General features: G+C 39.4%; 1 protein-coding gene across 3 annotated transcripts in view; it reads right to left on the reverse strand.

Moving 5' to 3' along the window:
• Nucleotides 1–3,659: 3,659 nt before the first annotated feature.
• The window catches only part of AVL9 (AVL9 cell migration associated), a 60,239-nt gene continuing 43,838 nt past the window's right edge, over nt 3,660–20,060 (reverse strand). The window contains exons 11-16 of one of the 3 annotated variants that reach the window (XM_082691764.1): nt 18,063–18,197; nt 16,743–16,962; nt 14,380–14,497; nt 11,622–11,675; nt 11,055–11,143; nt 3,660–8,397 (exon numbers count right to left, since the gene is read on the reverse strand). In XM_082691764.1, the coding sequence (XP_082547890.1) occupies nt 8,282–8,397; nt 11,055–11,143; nt 11,622–11,675; nt 14,380–14,497; nt 16,743–16,962; nt 18,063–18,197 (732 nt within the window). In that variant the 3' untranslated portion in view covers nt 3,660–8,281. Of the gene's footprint in view, nt 8,398–11,054; nt 11,144–11,621; nt 11,676–13,512; nt 13,709–14,379; nt 14,498–14,623; nt 14,722–16,742; nt 16,963–18,062; nt 18,198–20,060 lie in introns of those variants that run through there. The other 2 variants (XM_082691765.1, XM_082691766.1) reach the window with 2 other exon arrangements.

Genomic DNA, 20,060 nt, shown 5'->3' on the forward strand with positions numbered 1-20,060 from the left:
TCGGGAAAACACTGGACCTCTATGTGATTGTTAGACTTGGGGAATGTCAGACCTTCGGAGGAAAAAAATGAAGTTCCTTCATCCATCACCATAAACTGGTGCACAGAACCTGTAACGAAATGAGAAAAATTAAGACCAATTAAATTAGTACAACTCAAACAGTTATTTGATTTAAAGGGTTCTCCTTTCCTCTGACCCTATGCTCTTCCCATGTTTTGGTATTAAAATGTCTTTGTATAATGTGATAATGGTAAGATAAACTAGTAGTCCTTACTTGGCAAAAGAAGAAATGCCAAAACTTTCTAGCCACACTGGGAAGTTGGGGTGGTGGGAGGTATTGGACTTCTACTCGAGATCACTCTGAAAAAGAAATTCCAGGTGTTCAGGTAAATAGACATGAAAGGCAAATTTTAAAGGCTGCTAGAAGATTATATAGAATATCATGACCTTGAGGTAGAGTAGGGTTTCTTAAATAAGACACAAGAACATATAATTTCCTCTAATCATAAAAGGAAAGATAGATTTAACTACATTAAGAATTCTAGTCATCGGGGCACCTGGGTGGCTCAGTGGGTTAAAGCCTCCGCCTTCAGCTCAGGTCGTGATCCCAGGGTTCTAGAATTGAGCCCTGCATCCGGGGCTCTGCTCAGCAGTGAGCCTGCTTCGCCCGTCTCTCTTTCTGTCTGCCTCTCTGCCTACTTGTGATCTCTGTCAAATAAATAAATAAAATCTTTAAAAAAAAATTCTAGTCATCAAAACATATCATAAAGAATGAAGACAAGACATAATGAGATATCTGTAACATATATAATTGACAGAGAAGTAATATCCAGAATATATATACATACAAAAGCTCATAAAACACTTAAGCAAATAAGAAACAGACAACCTCATAGATAAATGGGTAAGAGATGGGAACAGGCATTTCACATAAGTAGAAATCTATATGGTTAATAAATAGATGAAAAAGTACTCAACCTTATTAGTACTCAGGAAAATGCAAATTAAAAACTACAATGAGATAGCATTTCACACCCACCAGATCGGGCAAAAATTTAAATTTCTTGTGATACCAAAGCATGGGAGACACTGAAAAAATATTCAGCAGTTTCACTCTCACATTTATACCTCAGAGAAACAGGTGCAAGTGCTCTGGGACGTGCAAACCAGAACAAACGCAGCACTGCTGTTTCCATCAGGCCTGAACAGGAAACAGCCAAGTCCACCTACGGCAGACAGGATGAACTGTGGGACAGCTGCACGATGACATGGTATTACAAAACACTGAAAGAGAAAAGTCCCCCTAAAAACAAAATTAACAAAGAAAGACCTAATAAAGGGTTGATTCTATTTATGTAAGTTCAAAAATAAACAAAAAACAAACTATGCTCTTTGGCATACATACATAGGAAGGAGGGGGTAAAATTATAAAGAAATGATTATCTAGAGAGTACAAAATACTTCTGGAGGAGGAAGAATTATTACTGGAGAGACACGGGCTGGGTTTTTTTTTAGGTGCTAATACTCGGTTTCTTATGTGGGTTGTGGTTACATGAATGGTCGCTTTAGTTTTATTTTACTGTATGTCTCTTAATCTTTTCTGTATATGTATTTCACTTGAGTTGCCTTTCTCTTGTTTTAAAAAGTGTTTTACTAGTTGCAAATCTCCAAGCCTGGGAGCACCTATTCAGGTAGTGCTCGATAAATGCTGCCCCAGAGTGTTTGAGAAAGGACTCAGAGTAGCCCCGGGGAGACTTTAAGGGAGAGAGGCTGGAGCTGGGCCTTCAACTGTGGGTTCTCTCAATAATGCTTCTCTGACAATTAGGGGGTGGGAAAGTGAGACACAGTGAAGGTTTCAGTTGGCCAGGGGGCTTGCGGAGGCTAGGGGAGCAGTGGAGAAGCTAACAGGGCACGGTTACCGTGTTCTAGGCTCTGCGGGCCTCACTTAGGAATCTGGCCTTCATTCCGTAGACAGTAAGTAGACATTGAAGGTTACCATGGAACAATTAAAAATTCCATCACGTTTTAGGTCTCTGGGTGTGGAGGGAGGACTGGCAACAGGGAAACCAATTAAGGGTCAGACACAACCCGCTGGGAATGTGGAAGCAGAGGCAGGAGGAGATGGGACTGAGACATAAGACTCTGGAAGAACAGTGAGAACTTAGTGATAGAGTAACTGACTTCTCCAAAAACTGCTTTTTTGTCCTTTTCTATTCTAAGCTAACTCTAGGGGTACAAAGAGGAACTCAAGATAGATTCTGCCATCCTCAAGATAGTTCTTGACGAACTCAAGATAGATGCAAGGACAAGTAGCTGAATCATGGAAGGTAAGAGGAGGACTAGCAGACATCCTTGATGCCGAGGGCCTGACCTAAGTCTTTAAATTCCCTACAACTACTGAAGAGAAATGCCTGGGCAGGAAGCAGCAGGAAAAGGACAGGATGGCGGTCATAACCCAAACCAGAACGAGCAGTCTAATGAACCCCAACATAATCATCACCTGGCTTCAATAATGATCAGTATTTCATCATGTGGCTTTCGTCATTCTCCAGCAGTTTCAGTCCACATCTGTGTGCTCCAGGAGTGTGGCTGGGTCCAGTGAAAGATAAAACACATACACTGAGATGATCTCAATCTTGGTTCTTGTGTTGTGTTGGGACGTCAGTAGTTCAAACGCAGGTGTTCACCAGAAGAGCAAAGAGCACGACCATGCTGATCTCTGGCGCCAGCCTATTCCCTAGCTTCAGACTCCAGAATCACACAGAGTGTGTTTATGTGCGGTTCCCTAACCTCGCGGAGATGAAGCCCAGTCAGAGAAGACCTCCATGAAGGGTTGTTCCTCAGAAAAAAAACTGGCTCCACAACCACAGTTGTTCTAGATGTTACCAGTTTAAAAAATGCCACTCCCATCCTATCAGAGTAAAAAAAAGGCAGTTGTGACCTCGGAGGTGAGGGGGAACTGTCCGCCTCAGCACCGCAGAGCCTGACGCCAGGTGACAGAGGTCCTTGGAAAAGGGGAGATGCCGGCAGTGCCCAGCTCCACTGTCCCCAAATACCTCATCATCTCCGGGGTGCTAATGGTGCACTGTCATAGAATACTGGGACCTTAAACTTAACCCCACACTCAAGGAAGTGTACCTTCCCCCGGGGGCAAAGAAACTTGTCTGCTTCTGTGAAGCGTGTCACAAAGCTCCTCTTTTGTAGGACAGCTGTAAGAAAATCACAGTACATGGAAATACATACAAAAATATGCCAGGAGCCCTCAGTGGAGATGCCAAGGGCTATTTTGAAGCTTACCAGTCCAGGTGGGAAAACAGGCTGCTCTTGACAATGTTCTATTCCCCTGGGGGTTTCTATCAGTGAGCGTGGGATGAGGTATTATCACGTGACCAATCGTGCGATAATAAAAAGTGTACTTTGTGCATAGCATTCCAGAGAAACTAAGGGGTTCTTCTCACAGGGGCCATCACCTTAAAAACAGAGGAACCACCATAAGCAGTATTAAAATGAGCCATTAAATGAGCAACGAGTCCTCTGGTTCAGTCTGTGTGCTGGTTTCTTACATAAAGCTGGCACTGCTGTCCAACCGAGAAGCAGGCCAGAGACCACACTGACAACATGAAGTGCACTTCTAGAAAGACAGGCCAAGTCTGACTATATGCAGGACAAACAGGATAATTTTATTCTTATTTTTCCTTAAAATAAAGATACAGTAGAAGTTTTACAATTCACTATGATTAGACGTGATTTATAATTTTAACATTTTTTTTAAACAAATGACAACAGAAACAAAGAACTAGTACAAATTACAAAAACTACTGGAGCAAAGAGGAACTATTTTTCCGATCAAAACATGTGCCATAGCTAAACCTTCTCAGAAAAGTTTCTAAGATTTCTTAGCTAAACTTTCTTAGAGAGGGTTTGTGGGAAGCCTTTAATCTCAAATGTTTAACTGTTTTTGTGACCACTAAATGCCTTCACCAACTTCTTAATCAAATGCTTCTTAAACTTAGGAAACAATGACCAAGTGGCCTGAAACACATAAGTCTTGATCCCGTTTTTTCCAGCTATAAATTAATATTTCAAGAAAACAAATATTTTCTAAGCTCAGAAGCTTTCTTAAAAAACTTTAATTATCTTTTCTGGCTCAGTACCTGACTGAAATGTTCAAATGTTTATATTGCACACGAAAAAATTTGAGCAGCATACTATGTGTATGTGAGAAGCTGATGAAAAATAAGACTGGAAAAAAACCCCTAAATTGTATCCCATTTACATGATTTAAATATATAGTTTCTATATCTTTAATTAATATAAGTAAAAAGGTAAAGTTCAGAACAGCACAGAAATACAAATCATTAGAGTTTTACAAAATATACTCAATCCCTCTACGTGCACAATCGTTTAATTCTGGAGTTACCACACAAGGGAGGAGCTAATTTCTTCCCCTTCAATAGGAAAGCAGGAAGTCATGTGTACAAAGTTATTTATACGAAAAGAATAAAGGTCCACATTCCTTTTCTTTGTCCTTGACAAGTATTTATGGAATGTTAGAAATTATGACAAAACAATTCCAATGTCATGAAGTCCAAAGACCTGGAATGAAAAACTCCTAGTGGCATGCCGTGTCGTGTGGAAGGACAATCATCTTCTAGAAGCTGGGACTGCGCTCCCTGTCAGCCTCAGAGGCTACCACTGATTTGGGTGGAAAGGCCATAAATGCTGTGCCACCTCTGGTCAAAGAATCAGAGCATGCAAATGGTGATGTCATTTCAAGAGTCCCAACCAACTGCCCAATGAAACGTGGGTGATATTTAGCAGCTACCATTCTAAAAGGCTACTTCCCCAAACTGCTGACACAGATAAAAGTTCATGCAGTTCAAGATCAGCTCACTGCCCCTCACAGAGCTGACTGCTCCCCAACTCATCATGAGGCCCAGAGAGGGGGAAAAAAAACACCACTGGCTGGCTGTAACTTCCACAAAACAAAGAAAGAACAAAACCTGCCGGTCAGGGAGATAATGTTATAGCTTCATTTAAAAACCTGTAGTTAGTAGATTAAAATTCTAACTTCTTTGTAAAATAATTCTTATAACCTTTAGCATATTAAATACTGCTCTCAAAATACCTTCATTCAGATTTTAAGTAACTTGTTTCTCAGCCTTGCAACTTCTAACTTGTCTACTTGTCTCCCTTCTAATATGCTTTCTCCTTGCCTTTCTAAAGTAAATTATTCTTTAAAAAAAAAAGCAATGCTTAATATAGAACTCAGAAAGCAAGATAACGTTGAGGAAATCACGTCATTTGCTCTGGTTCGCTGCCCGTGTATATTTCCACTGTTTCTTAGAGCAAAAAGTAGACGAAGATTGTTTTAGAGCCTGGGCGCTAGCACATCACTAGTGGATCTGGGGACAGGCTACTCACCCTGGTTACAAGAGTCAAATGCATACTCAAGGTAACTGACTCACTCTGACATGCAACTTTTTCTATTCACTTAGCCCATGACAGGCGGTTGGTAGACTTAACTCTTTTCCTTCCCTATGTAAACTGTCATTACAATGCCTTAGTAGGAACTAAATAATGCCAGGGACTTACTGCCGGCACTCCTTTGACTTACCTAGATGGTAGTGAGACCACCAGCAAGTTATAGTTGCAGTCCATGTGCCTGGCACACCCTGGAAAAGCTTGGCTGACCCTACCTCCCTCAGGCCTACTTACAAATACTCAATTCTTAGACAGAAAAGCACTGGAGCAAGTAAGGTCCAATGAAACATCCACCTTTACTACTGAGATGTCCAAAGATGGCCTAAGGTTGGCTCCCATCGCTCAAAGAGCCAAGGAGGCTACAGCCTCTGGGGTTGGCCACTTAGCTGACACCTGGAATCCAACGGACAAGCACGCAGGCTCACGAGACAAGGGCCAGGCTTCCTGACATCAAGTGTGCTGGCTGCCCCCGGACCCCTGCCAACAACATATTAGCTTATGCTCCCTGAAACTCCAATTCCTCCCAGAACCTGAAGGAAATATGGTTCGGTTTTTTGACTACTTCTCCAACAAAAGTTCTATCTTTTGAGATATTCAATTTATGTTGAAAGCCAGTTAAATAACCACCTTAAGAGTTGAACTCTTAACCAGAAACATTAACAGAAAGTTCATTAAAAGTATATATAAAAATGGGGAACAAGTGATCCTAAAGTAAAGTTAAACTACTTTTATTTCAGTGAGGTATCAAAATGTGGACTGGCCTGCTTTTGTGAGAGATGGGAGTTTACCCTAAGCCCTCACACCATCCAAAGTGGAGGATGGGCCGGCAGTGTGCTGGCTCACCGGTCGCGGTGCTCTCAGCTCTGTGAACTTTGGGCAGGTGAGAGGGAACAACTGCACACCAACACCAACTGCACAACCACACTATGACACTCCAACTAATGATGTGGCCTCATGAAACAAGAGTTAGAATGAATTCTTTAAGTGCAACACTGATTAAAGTACCTTTTAAGGTTTTGTTTGGTATTATTTTCTTCTCTTCAAATAGTATTTCCTGAGAAGGCTGTTTCCCAGCAGAAGTGGAATTAAGAGAGTTCTCACCATAAGCCCTTTCACTGATGATCACTGAATTTCTGAGTTATTGTCTCAAATGGAAATACACTTTCAGATTTGCTGGACTTGTGTTAAAACACAAATTGGAAAATTTAGAGATATTTAGCATTACATCCCTATGTCCATTCCACATGCTCTAGAAAAATTTACTTAAGTAAACACTTAATTTTTAAAAAAGATTTTATTTTTTTAAGTAGGCTACACATCCAATGTGAACTTGAACTCATGACCCTGAGATCAAGAGTCACATGATCTACCAACTGAGCCAGCCAGGTGTCCCATTCTTAAGGGATAAATCAAATATAATCAAGTGTTCTCCTTAATTAAATGTTTTCCCAATACTCTTATCATATGTAGATCATACTCACAATGTATTTTCCAAGTGTCCTTGGTTACTGAACAAGCAGTTTGTCCCCTGTTAAGTACTCCCTGAGAACACCCATCCAAAGTCCCCTTGAAAAGCAAATGAGAGCTGAGCACAGGAGATACAGGAGGTCCCGTTGTGTAAATATCTTCAGCAGATAGCACATACACACATGTATCTAAAGTGAAACCAGAGGTCCTTTGTGAAAACTGTGGCTGTGTTTTTCTTCTCTTGCCTCTTGGTTTTCTAAATGTGAGCAAAGATGAGATTTCTACTTAATATTTATGGATCATCTTGTTTTTCTTTTAAGGGGGTAGGGATTGATTACAGAAGGATTTTCCATCGGGGAGTGGGAAGGCCAAACGCCTTGAAAAGCTGTATGAAGAATAAGACTAAGAGAAAAACCTGTACATCTGTAAAGTCCCATGGAAAACGGTTCAAAAGAAGAAACAGAAGGCACAAACTGTGGGTTAAAAAATGCTTGTAGAAGACTGCAACAATATTAGGGTTGACAGAACTAACACCGAGGTCTTCCAGAGTCTCCGCTGTAAATACACTCATATTAACCTGCTTGAACACCATTGCACCATGCTATTTCTCTGCACACCCACCTGCACAGTTGGGAAGAGGAAGAAAGTACAGTGACACTCCTTGACACCTCAGAGCAAGTGTTTAGGACTGGGAAAGAATAAATTAAAAACATGAAACAAAACACTCCATCCTCAGAACTACCACCTCTGGTTTTCATGTTTCTGGGAGGAAGTGAACTGATAAATATATTTTGTGGGCAGAAAACCAACAAAAAAAAAATCATCATATAACTCAGCAAAGTAATAACAAAGGGCTGGATTGTATGGCCCCTTAACTTTATAAGCACATTTTAGGGCCAACTTGAGAGAAATCAGAATAGTAATATAACTTAATTTTAGCACATATAAATGACAGTGGCCATCTGGATATTCAAACAGGAAAAGAGAACAAAATTTACATAAGTAAAAACTTGTCTAAAGTAAACAAATGTACACTATCAGAACTGAAAATTCATTAGAAGTTTCACTGTGTTTTAATCAGGCTCAGACTGAAATAAAAGTAGTCAATTTAAACCCCAACCTGGAAAGCCATCCCTGCTATGGCTGCGATTTCATCTTTCCAGCATCCTGCGACATTCAATTAGACAGAGGACAACCGTCCCTGTAAACAGTTCGACGTCCTGGTCCCCTGCTGTGGACCTGTGGCCGATGAAGAGAACAGTCTGGGAGCAGCAGACAGACGGGAGACATTTAAACCTAAGGAAGCGACAGTAGCCTCTGGACGCCTTGCTCAGGGCTTCCCGTCGGGGGGCTCAGTGAGACTTTGGGGGGCGGGACTGGTGAAAGTAGAAAGCCATGAAGACATAGCTGTCTTCGCACTGGAAAAGGCTCCTCCAACTGACTGGCCTGGATGGAGAAGAGGGGAAAAACAAAAGGAAAAATGTCTTTACTTTTGTTAATAGACAGTGAAAGACCAATGCTAATCAATGAATGTTAACTTACTGTAAAATCAATATGTTAATAGTTAAAATGCCATTTACATTATTAGTTTCAAAACAATCCCTGTCTATGATGGTCTAGAAGGAAACTGGATAACTTCGGGAAAAGAGCCTCCTCTCCTAACCATTCTGAAGGTCGTCAGCGGACCCTTCCCTTAATACCCACCATACTAGGCCAGTGGTTTCTCAGCCCTGGCTGTGCATCAGAACCACTTGGGAGAGCCAAGTGCTCTCTGTAGCTTAAATCCCAGTTGATAACTGATAGCCACCTACACAGGGAACAGTGGTTAGGCTACTTTCAGGAACTATGCTTTTGTCATCTGAAACGATACTGCAATAAATGAAGATGTCAACTGCTCTATCTGCCTCAGGTTGGTTTTGTTTTAAAAAACCTTATCCCCAGGGGTGCCTGGGTGGCTCAGTGCGTCAAGCCTCTGCCTTTGGCTCAGGTCATGATCCCAGAGTCCTGGGATGGAGCCCCACATCGGGCTCCCTGCTCAATGGTAAGCCTGCTTCTTCTTCTCCCTCTGCCTGCTGCTCTGCCTACTTATGTTATCTCTCTGTCAAATAAATAAATATTTTTTAAAAAACCACCTTATCTTCAAAACTGATGCTTTAATTATTTAAGTTGCATCACATATTCCCACTATTCTTAGAGAGAGGGAGTGTGGAAGAGAACTGGCCTTAGAACATAAACAGCAGGAGCATCACTAAAAATGAAGAATTGACATCATACACTTATAATGAAGGAGAATTTTTCTTTTAAAAAAATAAGAAATCAAAAGAAATTAAATGCATAGTATTGTATGGAAACAAATGCTTACATATTAGATTCCATTCCCTTTAATGAAATGAACCCACTGATGGAGCTATGTGCTGTATGTCATTTAAAGGGATGGGTCTGTATCACATATGTACTGTAGAGAAATTCACCCTGTGTATCTCTAGGTACACAGAATGTTAGAGCTAGGAGGCCTGCAGAGACCTCCGAGGTCCAGGGCTTTTGAACTGTGATCAGTAAGGGTTAGTCCTCTCCCAGAAGCTAAGGAAGGAGATGGCTCCTATTTTTACATATTGATATGACAAAGCAAATGTGGCAAATGTAAATAACTGGCGAATCTGAGAGAATTGGGAGCTCCTTATACACTGTTGCACCATTTAAGTTTGAAATTATGTAAAAAAAAAAAAGTTAAAAATGTAGAAAAGGAATTAAGACTTTTTTTTAGAATGGATATGGAACAAACTGCGAAGTATTTTAACTGAAGAAAGCTAAATGCAGAAGAATGCATACAATAGCACAATATCGTTTGTCTGGCTTCGGTTCTCAGGGTAATACTGGCCACATTAAAAGAACCGGGAGGGATGCCTGGGTGGCTAAGCCATTTTAAGTGGCTGCCTTTGGCTCAGGTCATGATCCTAAGGTCCTGGGATCGAGTCTTACATGGACTCCTTGCTCACTGGGGAGCCTGCTTTTCCATCTGCCTGCCACTCCTCCTGCTTGTATGCACGTGCACACTCTCTGATTAAAATAAATAAATGAATAAATAAATGAACTGGGGAGGGCTACTCCTCATCCACTACTTTCTGAAAGAGTTTGTATAAAATTGGTATTATTCCTTTAATATTTGATAAAATTCGTTAAGTGATGACATCTTGGCCTGGATTAAATTAAAAAACCTGTGGCATGATTTTTAATTCAATTTATTTAAGAGATATAGGGCTATTTAAATTGTTGATTACTTAGTGAATCAGTTTTGGCAATTTGAGTCTTTCAAAGAACTTGCATATTTCATCTAAAATTGTCAAAAAACTCGGGCGCCTGGGTGGCTCAGTGGGTTAAGCCGCTGCCTTCGGCTCAGGTCATGATCTCAGGGTCCTGGGATCAAGTCCCGCGTCGGGCTCTCTGCTCAGCGGGGAGCCTGCTTCCTCCTCTCTCTCTGCCTTCCTCTCTGCCTACTTGTGATCTCTCTCTGTCGAATAAATAAATAAAATCTTTAAAAAAAAAAAAATAAAAATAAAATTGTCAAAAAACTGGCATAAAAAATTGTTCACAGTATTCCCTATAATCCTTTTAATTTCTGTAAGATGTAGGGTGATGTCCTCTTTTCCACTCCCAACACTGGTAATTTGTATCTGTTCTTATTAGTCTATTAAGGTTTTATTAATACTGTTAATCTTTTAAAAAATGACCTGTTAGTTTCACTGATTTCCTTTATTTTATGATAATACCTTAGAAGACAGCATTCCTAATGCCTACTTGATTATGGTGCTCTACTACTTATAAAAAATTGCAGGAAATGCTGAATCCTTGTAAACAAAACAGGGAACACATCAGAAAATTGGTATCTCCATCAGGTGTGGCAAAACTTGCTGAACTCTGATATTATCTGATGTCATAAGAATTTTCAGGAATAAGGTGAAAACGAAACCTTTCTATTCAACCATCTTGTATTATTATATGATATAAAGATCTCTACAACTTTATGATTTTACCAATGACACGCTGAGTACAGAGAAGAGATGTGTTACGATTCTAATCTGTTTCTGTCTAAAGGCATGTCTTACCAACAGCTTTTCCTGTTTGTACAACATTTCGGCTGGTTGTGACCATGACGTTTCCAATTTTTTTGCCACGTTCACTGTTTTGAACAGAACTAAGTAAAGCAAAGAAGTTTTAGGTATATTACAAAAATTCACATATACCACACCCTATATCCACCCCCAAAATTGGATTATTGAGAAAAGAAGCTAAATTACTTATCATGCATCAATTAATTTAGTAACCTTAGGGATGTAAACTTTCAGAAAATACTAAAATAATGTGCAGACGAACCAAAAAGAGGCCATAAGGATGCATGGTTAATTCTTCCTACAGTTATGACTTGCTAAAGTTACTCCACCAGAATAAAAATGGCAAATTCTGTTATTAGTTCACACCATTCTCTATGAAACAGCAGTGTTTTCACTCTGAAACATACACACTGCTGAGCTAGAGAATGTTATGCACATATTTGGTTACTATTTGAAGCACAAGTCTATCAAGTGGAGAAAAACAATTCCTAATTAGCAATGAAACACATGGCATAAACTCAGTCATAAAAATTTTCCTAGTTTTCTTTTCTAAATACTCACTGTGAGAATCTTAACTTCATGTCTGACACGGAGTACTGGCCTTGAAAAGGATGGCTGTAAAACAAAGTTTGAGACTATTAGACTATGAATTTTACCAATAAAGCTGCAAAACAATGCTGTCACAAGGAAGCATCAGTAAACCTTGCAGGGGTGACTCAGCTGGATGGGGGTGTTCTGCACATGACGGCAGGAAATGGGGCTTTCAGCACAGATCATTACTCACAGTCTTGGGAGCCTCTTTGAGCTTATTTCCTCCCTTGTAAAACAGGTGTTTTTTCTTAGGCGGGTGTGTGTGTGTGTGTGTGTGTGTGTGTAAGAAACAGGTTTGTGTTAATGCTACACTAATGTTCCGATTGATTTGGTCTGGGGCTGGGGATAGTTAGGATTAGTCACCACCTTAGGCCATGACCATGGATTGGACTGTACCTTGATTCTGGCCATCTTATAAATAAAATGCATGCTATTGGTCATCTGGAGATTTGTGTACATCAGTAAAATCCCTACTTTCAGGGGCACATGGGTGGCTCAGTGGGTTAAGCCTCTGCCTTCAGCTCGGGTCATTATCTCAGGTTTCTGGGACCAAGCCCCGCATCAGGCTCTCTGCTTAGTAGGGAGCCTGCTCCGCTCCCCGCGCCCCCCTCCACGCCTGCCTCTGCCTGCTTGTGATCTGTCAAATAAATAAATAAAATCTTAAAAAATAAAAAAGAAAAAGGAATCTGTACTTCCTATCTGGAAAGCAACTAAAAATTTAGGTCTTAAAAATGTACAAAATGGGAGTGCGCCTAAGGTAGCTCAGATATTTTAGTGTTTGCCTTCAGCTCAGATCATGATCCCAATGTCCTGGGATCAAGCCCTGCAATGGGCTCCCTGCCATGCATGGAGCCCACTTCTCCTCACCCTTTACTGTTCCTCCTGCTTGTGTTCTCTGTTCTGTCAAATAAATTAAAAAAAAAAAAGTACAAAAGGGAAGAAGTGTATGTGTGCATATATAAAATCAGGCAACTAGACCAAAGTTGTACTGTAAAAGGAGTCAATAAATACCCATATTCTTATTTCACCCTGAGAGGCCTCTCTCAATGTCTAACAAAGACAGTGACCCTACAGGCAAACAAACTCACATCTGTTTTTCTTTATCATTCTTTAAAACATAGACCTTGTGGTTAGTGAGGGAGAATACTTTGAACTCTAAGCTCTTTCATTTAATACTATTAAGACTTTTTTGCCTTTTAATTCTCTGTTTTTACCACATTCAAATGCCAATAGAGATTTCTGCTATAGCCCAGTGTGACAATTAAATTCACCAAAATCATTCCTGAACCCAGTCATTTTTTCTTGATAGATGATATAAAGTTTAACAGACATGTTCTTTAAAACCCGGCTATATTTCATCCCTGCAGATGCTTACCTAAGTTACTTATGACATAAATATCTGGATTCTGTGTGGGGAGAGGGAATAGTCTTTATAGAACCACTTAAATCATATCCCCAGTCTAGCTAAGTTAACCCTAGCTCCTAAATAACAGTCAGGACAAAGCTGATTTTTGTCCAACTCTCACCAAGAGGTATAAGTTTAAAATACAAATGAAAACATTCAGTGTATACTTGTATCAGTAAAAAAATCATTTTAATCATGTAATTTAGAAAATAAGTCCCTAGGATGTACAGTAGTTCCCCCTTAACGGTGGAGGACACATTCTGAGACCCCAATGAATGTCTGAAACCACAGACAGTACTGAACCCTATATGTTTTTTCCTGTATATACATACCTACAGTAAACTTTAATTTATAAATTAGGCAAAGCAAGAAATTAACAACAGTAACAAATGATAACATACAACAATAACAGCAATACTCTATAATAAGTTATGTGAATGTAGTCTTTCTCTCTCTCTCGGGAAATAGTTCTTACTGCACTGTACTCACCCTTCCTCTTCTTGTGATGATGTGGGATGGTAAAATGCCTAGTGATGAGATGAAGGGAGGTGAAGGGCATTTACTGTGATGTAGCGTTAGGTTACTAGCGACCTTCTGATGACGTGTCACGAAAAGGATCATTTGCTTCAGGATTGCGGTTGAGCCCGAGCAACTGAAACCGCGAAGAAGGGGAGGGATACTACGTACACATTCTATCAACGGAGAGATCTCCTTAGACTCTACTCTGTTCCATTCAAACAAGGTAACATTGCTTCATAATGACCCCACTTCACAGCATGTTTAAATGTCTTTTATGCCTACATGGATAAAGTCTGTCAACATTCAGTATTCTAACAGGTATTAAATTTTGCTGGATTTTAGAATCTGAGTTGGAAACTAAGTTTGACCATGCATCTAGGAATTCAAGTGCCAACTCTTTTCACACTTCATGTTTTAAAATAACCTCTCAGTCTCAACCAGTGCTATTTCCTTCAAAGATTCTATCTTGTTTGACCATTCTGCTAAAGCACAGATCCAGGGAAAGGGAGAGAACGATCATTCACTGAGCATCACCATGTGCCAGACTTCCTCTTCTGAATTATGCCAAGAGCTGGGAGAAATGTTAATCCTTCCAAAAATGTCTTGAGCTTTTTGTGTAAGAAGTAAGAATAGGGAAGCAGTTTTCAGCTGCTTCTCTGTATTTGGGCTTTTATAATCTACTTAGGGAAATTTTTGGAGATATTCACATTGTCATCTAAGTTAAGATACGATCTTCTTTATACTGGGGCATACTTCGTAAATCAACCATGTTATGTACTATCAATCCTCAGAGGATGTGCTTACTTCGGATTTATTTCTGCAAGTGCCGGATGCTTGTTGCTGTTCCACACCCTGTAGTTGTGAGTATTCTTCCATGCTGTAACAAAGGTTGTCCCATAGTCCGATAAAATCTTTTCATTATCTGTCAAGTAAATATTTTGAAAGTTGAGCTGGTCTGTAGCCACTCAGGGATATGAAGACTCATAACCAAAACGGGTAAAGGAATGGCTTTATACCCCCCACCCCCATGCTTTTTGGGGGAGATAGCCTACCAGATATCAGGAAACTTGGGTCTAGTTCCAGAAATCCTGTTAAGAAGCTATGTGGCCTTTGGCAAGTCACTTAATCACTCAGAACTTCATTTTCCTAACCAGAAAATAAGAGGGTTGAGCCAGATATATTCTAAGGTTCCTTACAATTCCAAAATATTTCCATGTTCTCCTTACCAAGGTTAGGAGGCATAGTATTATTTATTAAATGAAAACTGCAGACTGTGCAGTGAGTAAATGTATTGATGTATATACATATGGAGTAGGCAATAAAGGTACCTTTCTATCTTGCCACAAATGTTATATTTCTTTGAAAAAAAAAATCAGAATGCATTTATTAATTGGTTCTTTCAGTCACTGTTTTTTCTTCCTTGAATTTTTTCTATTTGGTGAAACTCACTCTTTAATCTCCATGCATTTCACTGTCAAAATACTTAAGTAACAAAGGAATTTTCATATTTAATATTGAAAACTTGTCGGCTTTTTCATTATCATGGGGACATTTTAATGCAGAGCACTTCTTCTGCTTGGAAGAGTAGAAAAGGTCTGTTGGAGAACAGATTCAAATGGCTTTTGCTTCATATACTAATTTTAAGTTGCTTGCTTTGAAGGTGAAGCAGGACTTTTGTTGCTGGGAAAGGAAGAGGATACACAGGATTCCAAATGCAACATTAAGGAACTACTTTTAAGAATGTATTCCTGAAAAGCTCCCTGGGCTGAATCTCCTTTAGATCAGCAGCATGGGCCTGAGCCAGATTATATGAGTTTGATTTACAGCTCAGCCTCCACCAGAGGGATGAGCAAGCTACTTAACCTTACCGTGCCTCAATGCCTCTCCTGTAAAATGAAGAGGACATGGTCTCTACCTCTCTACCTCCAGAATTGTTGCTGAAGATGAAATGACTTACTAGAAATAAAGTGCTCAAAACAAAACAGGTCCCTGCACATATGCAGGGAAAAAGAAAAAAAAAAAAAGCCTAGTTACTGTTATTACTCAGTATTTATAGCTACCTAGGCCATTATGTTTAAAAAGTAAATTACTCATGAAGCTAACATGACTGGTGGAGACTGGGGTTTCCTTCTTAGATTACTGAATGATTCTGAACTAGAGCATTTAATCTTGGTGTCTCAGCTGTTACATCTGTAGAAGAGGCAGATATTTAAAAATATCCTATTAACAAATAAGGAGTTGCTCCAGAGCTTTCCTTTATGGATGAAGCACACACACCCAAAGCCTTGACTTCAAATGCCACACGCACTTCATGAAGAACTAACCTGGGAGGGCACCGCACTGATGGGACAGTGTGAACACACTGCTACTGTGGAGTTACGTACTTAGAGACGGCTACAATGGTAAATTTTAGGTTATGCGTATTTCACCACATTTTTAATAACTTCCCCCAAATAGTGGTTAATTAAAAAAAAGGAAAACCAAAAGCTCAACAATTTAACAACAACCACCACCTACTATGTATTTGCTACATGTCCACGGTGGTAGGCAACCATGTGCAAAAGCTCACTGTAGAGCTTCATTTTCTCTTTTTAGTATAGATATCTTCCCCTATGGAAATGAAATGGTTTTAATATAGGAGTAGGTCTATCTTCACCTGCTCTATTTTAACTATTTAATAGAAACAGAATTTCTCAGAATGGAAAATCTGAAAGTTTAACCACTCAGAATGTGATTTCCAGTGATTTCTTTCATATTTCTTTTCTCCCTTCACATATCTTAAAAACATGTAAGCAATGTTTATAAATAGCCCACAGATACTGACATATCCTTCCACATGGTCCTTAGGAACACTAAGCAGCCATGTAAAAGTGACTTGCATTTACTGTCTTAATAGTTTTTTTTAATAACAGAAACATAAACGTAAGTTTCAAAAAATATTTGGAATGGGATCCATTTTTGTAGAAGGATCACCACAAATACCACAAAACTAAAATCCAACACATATGCATAGAAAAAGGTCTGGAAGGTTATAAAGTACTCAAAATGCTAACAGCAGTTATCTCTGTATGAAGGAGTAACAGATAATTTTATAATGAAATTGTCTTCCTTATGCAATTCAAAACCTCATAAAAATTAAGAAAGGAAAAAGCAGCTATGCTCCTTACCTAACTGCAGTGTGGCAGCCAGGAGTGCGTGGATGTAGACTGCAAACTGGGCTCGGATCCACTCGTCTCCTCCCTCCCAGCCTGTGCCATCCAGGAAGACATCATCCCGGTTCTCCGTCACGTGTCTCACTAGGTAATCTGCGAACCTGAGGTCTGCAGTGGTTGGGTTAAGCAGCTTCCTGAGTTCTGGATCATGGATCTGGATCAGAGCTTCTTCTACCTAGAGGGTATCCAGGTACAAGTCAGAGTCTGGGCATTCACGTGGACATCCATGCCATACTTTAAAGAGTAACTACTGGGAAGTTGAAGCTGGAAATAAAAAATATGAATAACAGCATACTCAAAAAGTGAAGCTAAGAAAGAGACAGGTTTTTACACTGAAGTTTTTTTCTTTCTCTAAGAAATCCTCATTTTCTTTTTAGAAAATATATGCACATTTTATTTTGAATTATAAAAGTAACTCTTGTTGACTGTAAATAGCTTGGAAAACAGAAATGTAGAGTAAAAATCACCATTGTCACACAACCAGAAATGAATACAATTAATAAGTGCAATTCCTAAAAATTCTTGAGTACACAGATACTTTGGAATATTATTATGTAATATTTGATATACAAAGAGAAGTATGTAACGTACAGGTTAGTTTTGAAGTAATATACACATATCCAAACAACTTGAGAATTAGAACATAACCAATAATGTTGAGACAACTGTGTGGTCGCTCCATCTGTATCCTCTGCCTTGGAAGGTATCGACCTATTTTAATTCCTCAAAATTGGGACCCCAGATTTTTCATTTATGATACTAGAAACATTTTCTGACAAAGCATGTTTTGGTACTTTTGATTAGAAACTATAAAAACCTAGGATGGGTAAAATTTCCTTTTTAAAATTACATCTATTGTAAAACTAAACACGATCTAAATTTTTATAGGTTGATGTCAAATATTTATCTGTAGCGTCTTCCTCCTGATATCAGGAACATATTAAAGGGGCCAAAAGTATTTAAACAATAAACACATTTTAATTATGAGATCTTAGTAGGACCAGACTGTCTGGCTTGCAACCTGGCTCACCCAATTACTAGCCGTTTGAACTCTCTGCTCCTTAGCTTCCACATGTGTAAAATTGGAAAAGCAACAATGCCTATCTCAAAGGCTGTTAGAATTACATCAGTTACTTTACCTAAAGGGCACAGAATGCCTGGCACAGGCATTTTTACCTTTATTAGTGTTACTCCTGTGCTGTCAGAATTCCAGTTAAAAAAACAAACAAACAGGGACCAGCAGTGTCAAGGACACACGCTCATACATAAGCCCACCTCCACAATGGCATCACTGAGGTGCTTCTGCTGGCGGAAAAGGATGTTAGTAGCCCCAGCAACGAATCCACGGACGGTGACATCAGAGAGAAGATGATGCTGCTGCAATGCCATGTAAGGCAAACACAGATATCCCTAAGAATCACAAGAGTGAGAGACAACATCAGGAAAATAACGGACAGCCACATGGCTCTCTCTCCAAGCCTAGAGAGCTAAGTAGGAAAGGAAACTTCTAAACCCTGCCCACTGCCGTACCATCTCTAATACAGTCCATCTCTGGCTCACTTCAGTACTACTCCAGGGAAACCTCATGCCTTGACTACGCCAGTTAATTGCTTCCCTTTTCCATGAGTGGTGGTCTAACATTAAAATTGTCTTACTTTATTATTTTATTCTCAGGTCAGCTTAAAAGCTTCCACAGTAACTAAGGAACTGGACTTTTTCATTTGTGAAATGACATTTTAAGCCCATGAAATAGTATGCTATCTAGCAGAAAGCTGTTAGTTCTTCCAGAAAAATTTGAAAACACATAATCACCAACATACTGTTACGAGAATACCAAATGGCATTTGTTTTACTGCCCTATTGTTAAAAATCATGCACAAATATTTCAAGATATTTGCTATTACATGTTTAAGGCAAAAAAAAAAAAAAGACACTATCAACAGTTGTATATTTAATTAACTTCTATTTGAACTGTATTTAAAAATACTGCCCTGAAAATTATAGGTGAACTGCCAAAGCACAGCTGGCAATTAAGTGGACAAAAAGCAGCATATTTCCTGAGAATAAAGGTGTTAACACTTCAAAGATGCAATGAAGGAGGATATGGCACTTCTGCTGGAAGACTCTAAATTAAGACAGATTTCCAGTAAGTGGCACAACTTGTATATGCAGCCAGGAGGGCACACTTGTTAAACCCCTTAACTTGTTTTCAATCTCAAGTCCTGTGACAATATTACTTCTCACTGTAAAAAAACAAAACAAAACAAAACAAAACAAAAAACCCAAAGGCACTGAGCTAGAGAGCTTTCTCTTGATGATGTGTTACTAATATTATGAGACAAATCTCTGACTGTAGGAGGAGACATCTCTTTTGCTACTTCATGTTCTTCACTGTATCCTAGAACATGCATTGTACCTAACAGGTGGTTGTTAAATAAATACTTACTATGGGAGAGGAGACTTCCAAAAGTTGAAAGACAGGTCTAGTAACCTGATTTTATTTTTTCTTGACAATATATTCCTCTGTTCAATAAAATGCTAACTAATAGTGGCAGCAAAAATAAACCCATGTCTATGCATCAGAGATACTCAGTACAGTGCTTCTCAATCGACGCCCCTCTTGGGATTAAAGGCTGAAAGGACCTGGGCTCCTCATTTAACATCACTCAGCGGCTTTAAGGCTCAGGGTTCATGCTTTACTTTGTGAGCTATGTATTGAAAAACAACAGACTCCCCTTGCCCCCAGTTACCTATTTCCAAACATAAATATTATAATGTTGAAGGCTCTTTATATAATAGCATGAAAACAAAGAAGTTTCTTGTCTTTTTTTAAGATTTTACTTATTTATTTGTGTGTGTGTGTGTGTGTGTGTGAGAGAGAGAGAGAGAGAGAGAGAGAGAGAGCATGAGAGGAGAAGGGTCAGTGGGAGAAGCAGACTTCCTGCTGAGCAGGGAGCCTGATGCAGGACTCGATCCCAGGACTCCGGGATCATGACCTGAGCCCAACCAACTGAGCCACCCAGGCATCCCAGAAGTTTTTTTTTTTTAAACATCAATAAGCACTTTTTAAAAAAAATATACAAAAGTACATTCCCTAAAAAAACCATACATATGCTCTTTGACCAGCATTCTACTTATAATTTATCCAGGTACACCTGCTCATGTGTGAGATCTGTAAAGTTATTTATTGCAGCATTGTTTATTATAGCGAAAGACTGGAACCCTAACTACTCATAAGCGGGAAACTGAATAAATCACTCATCTGCACAATGG

Source organism: Mustela nivalis (assembly GCF_964662115.1).
Source record: "Mustela nivalis genome assembly, chromosome: 12".
NCBI classification, from domain to species: Eukaryota; Metazoa; Chordata; class Mammalia; order Carnivora; family Mustelidae; genus Mustela; species Mustela nivalis.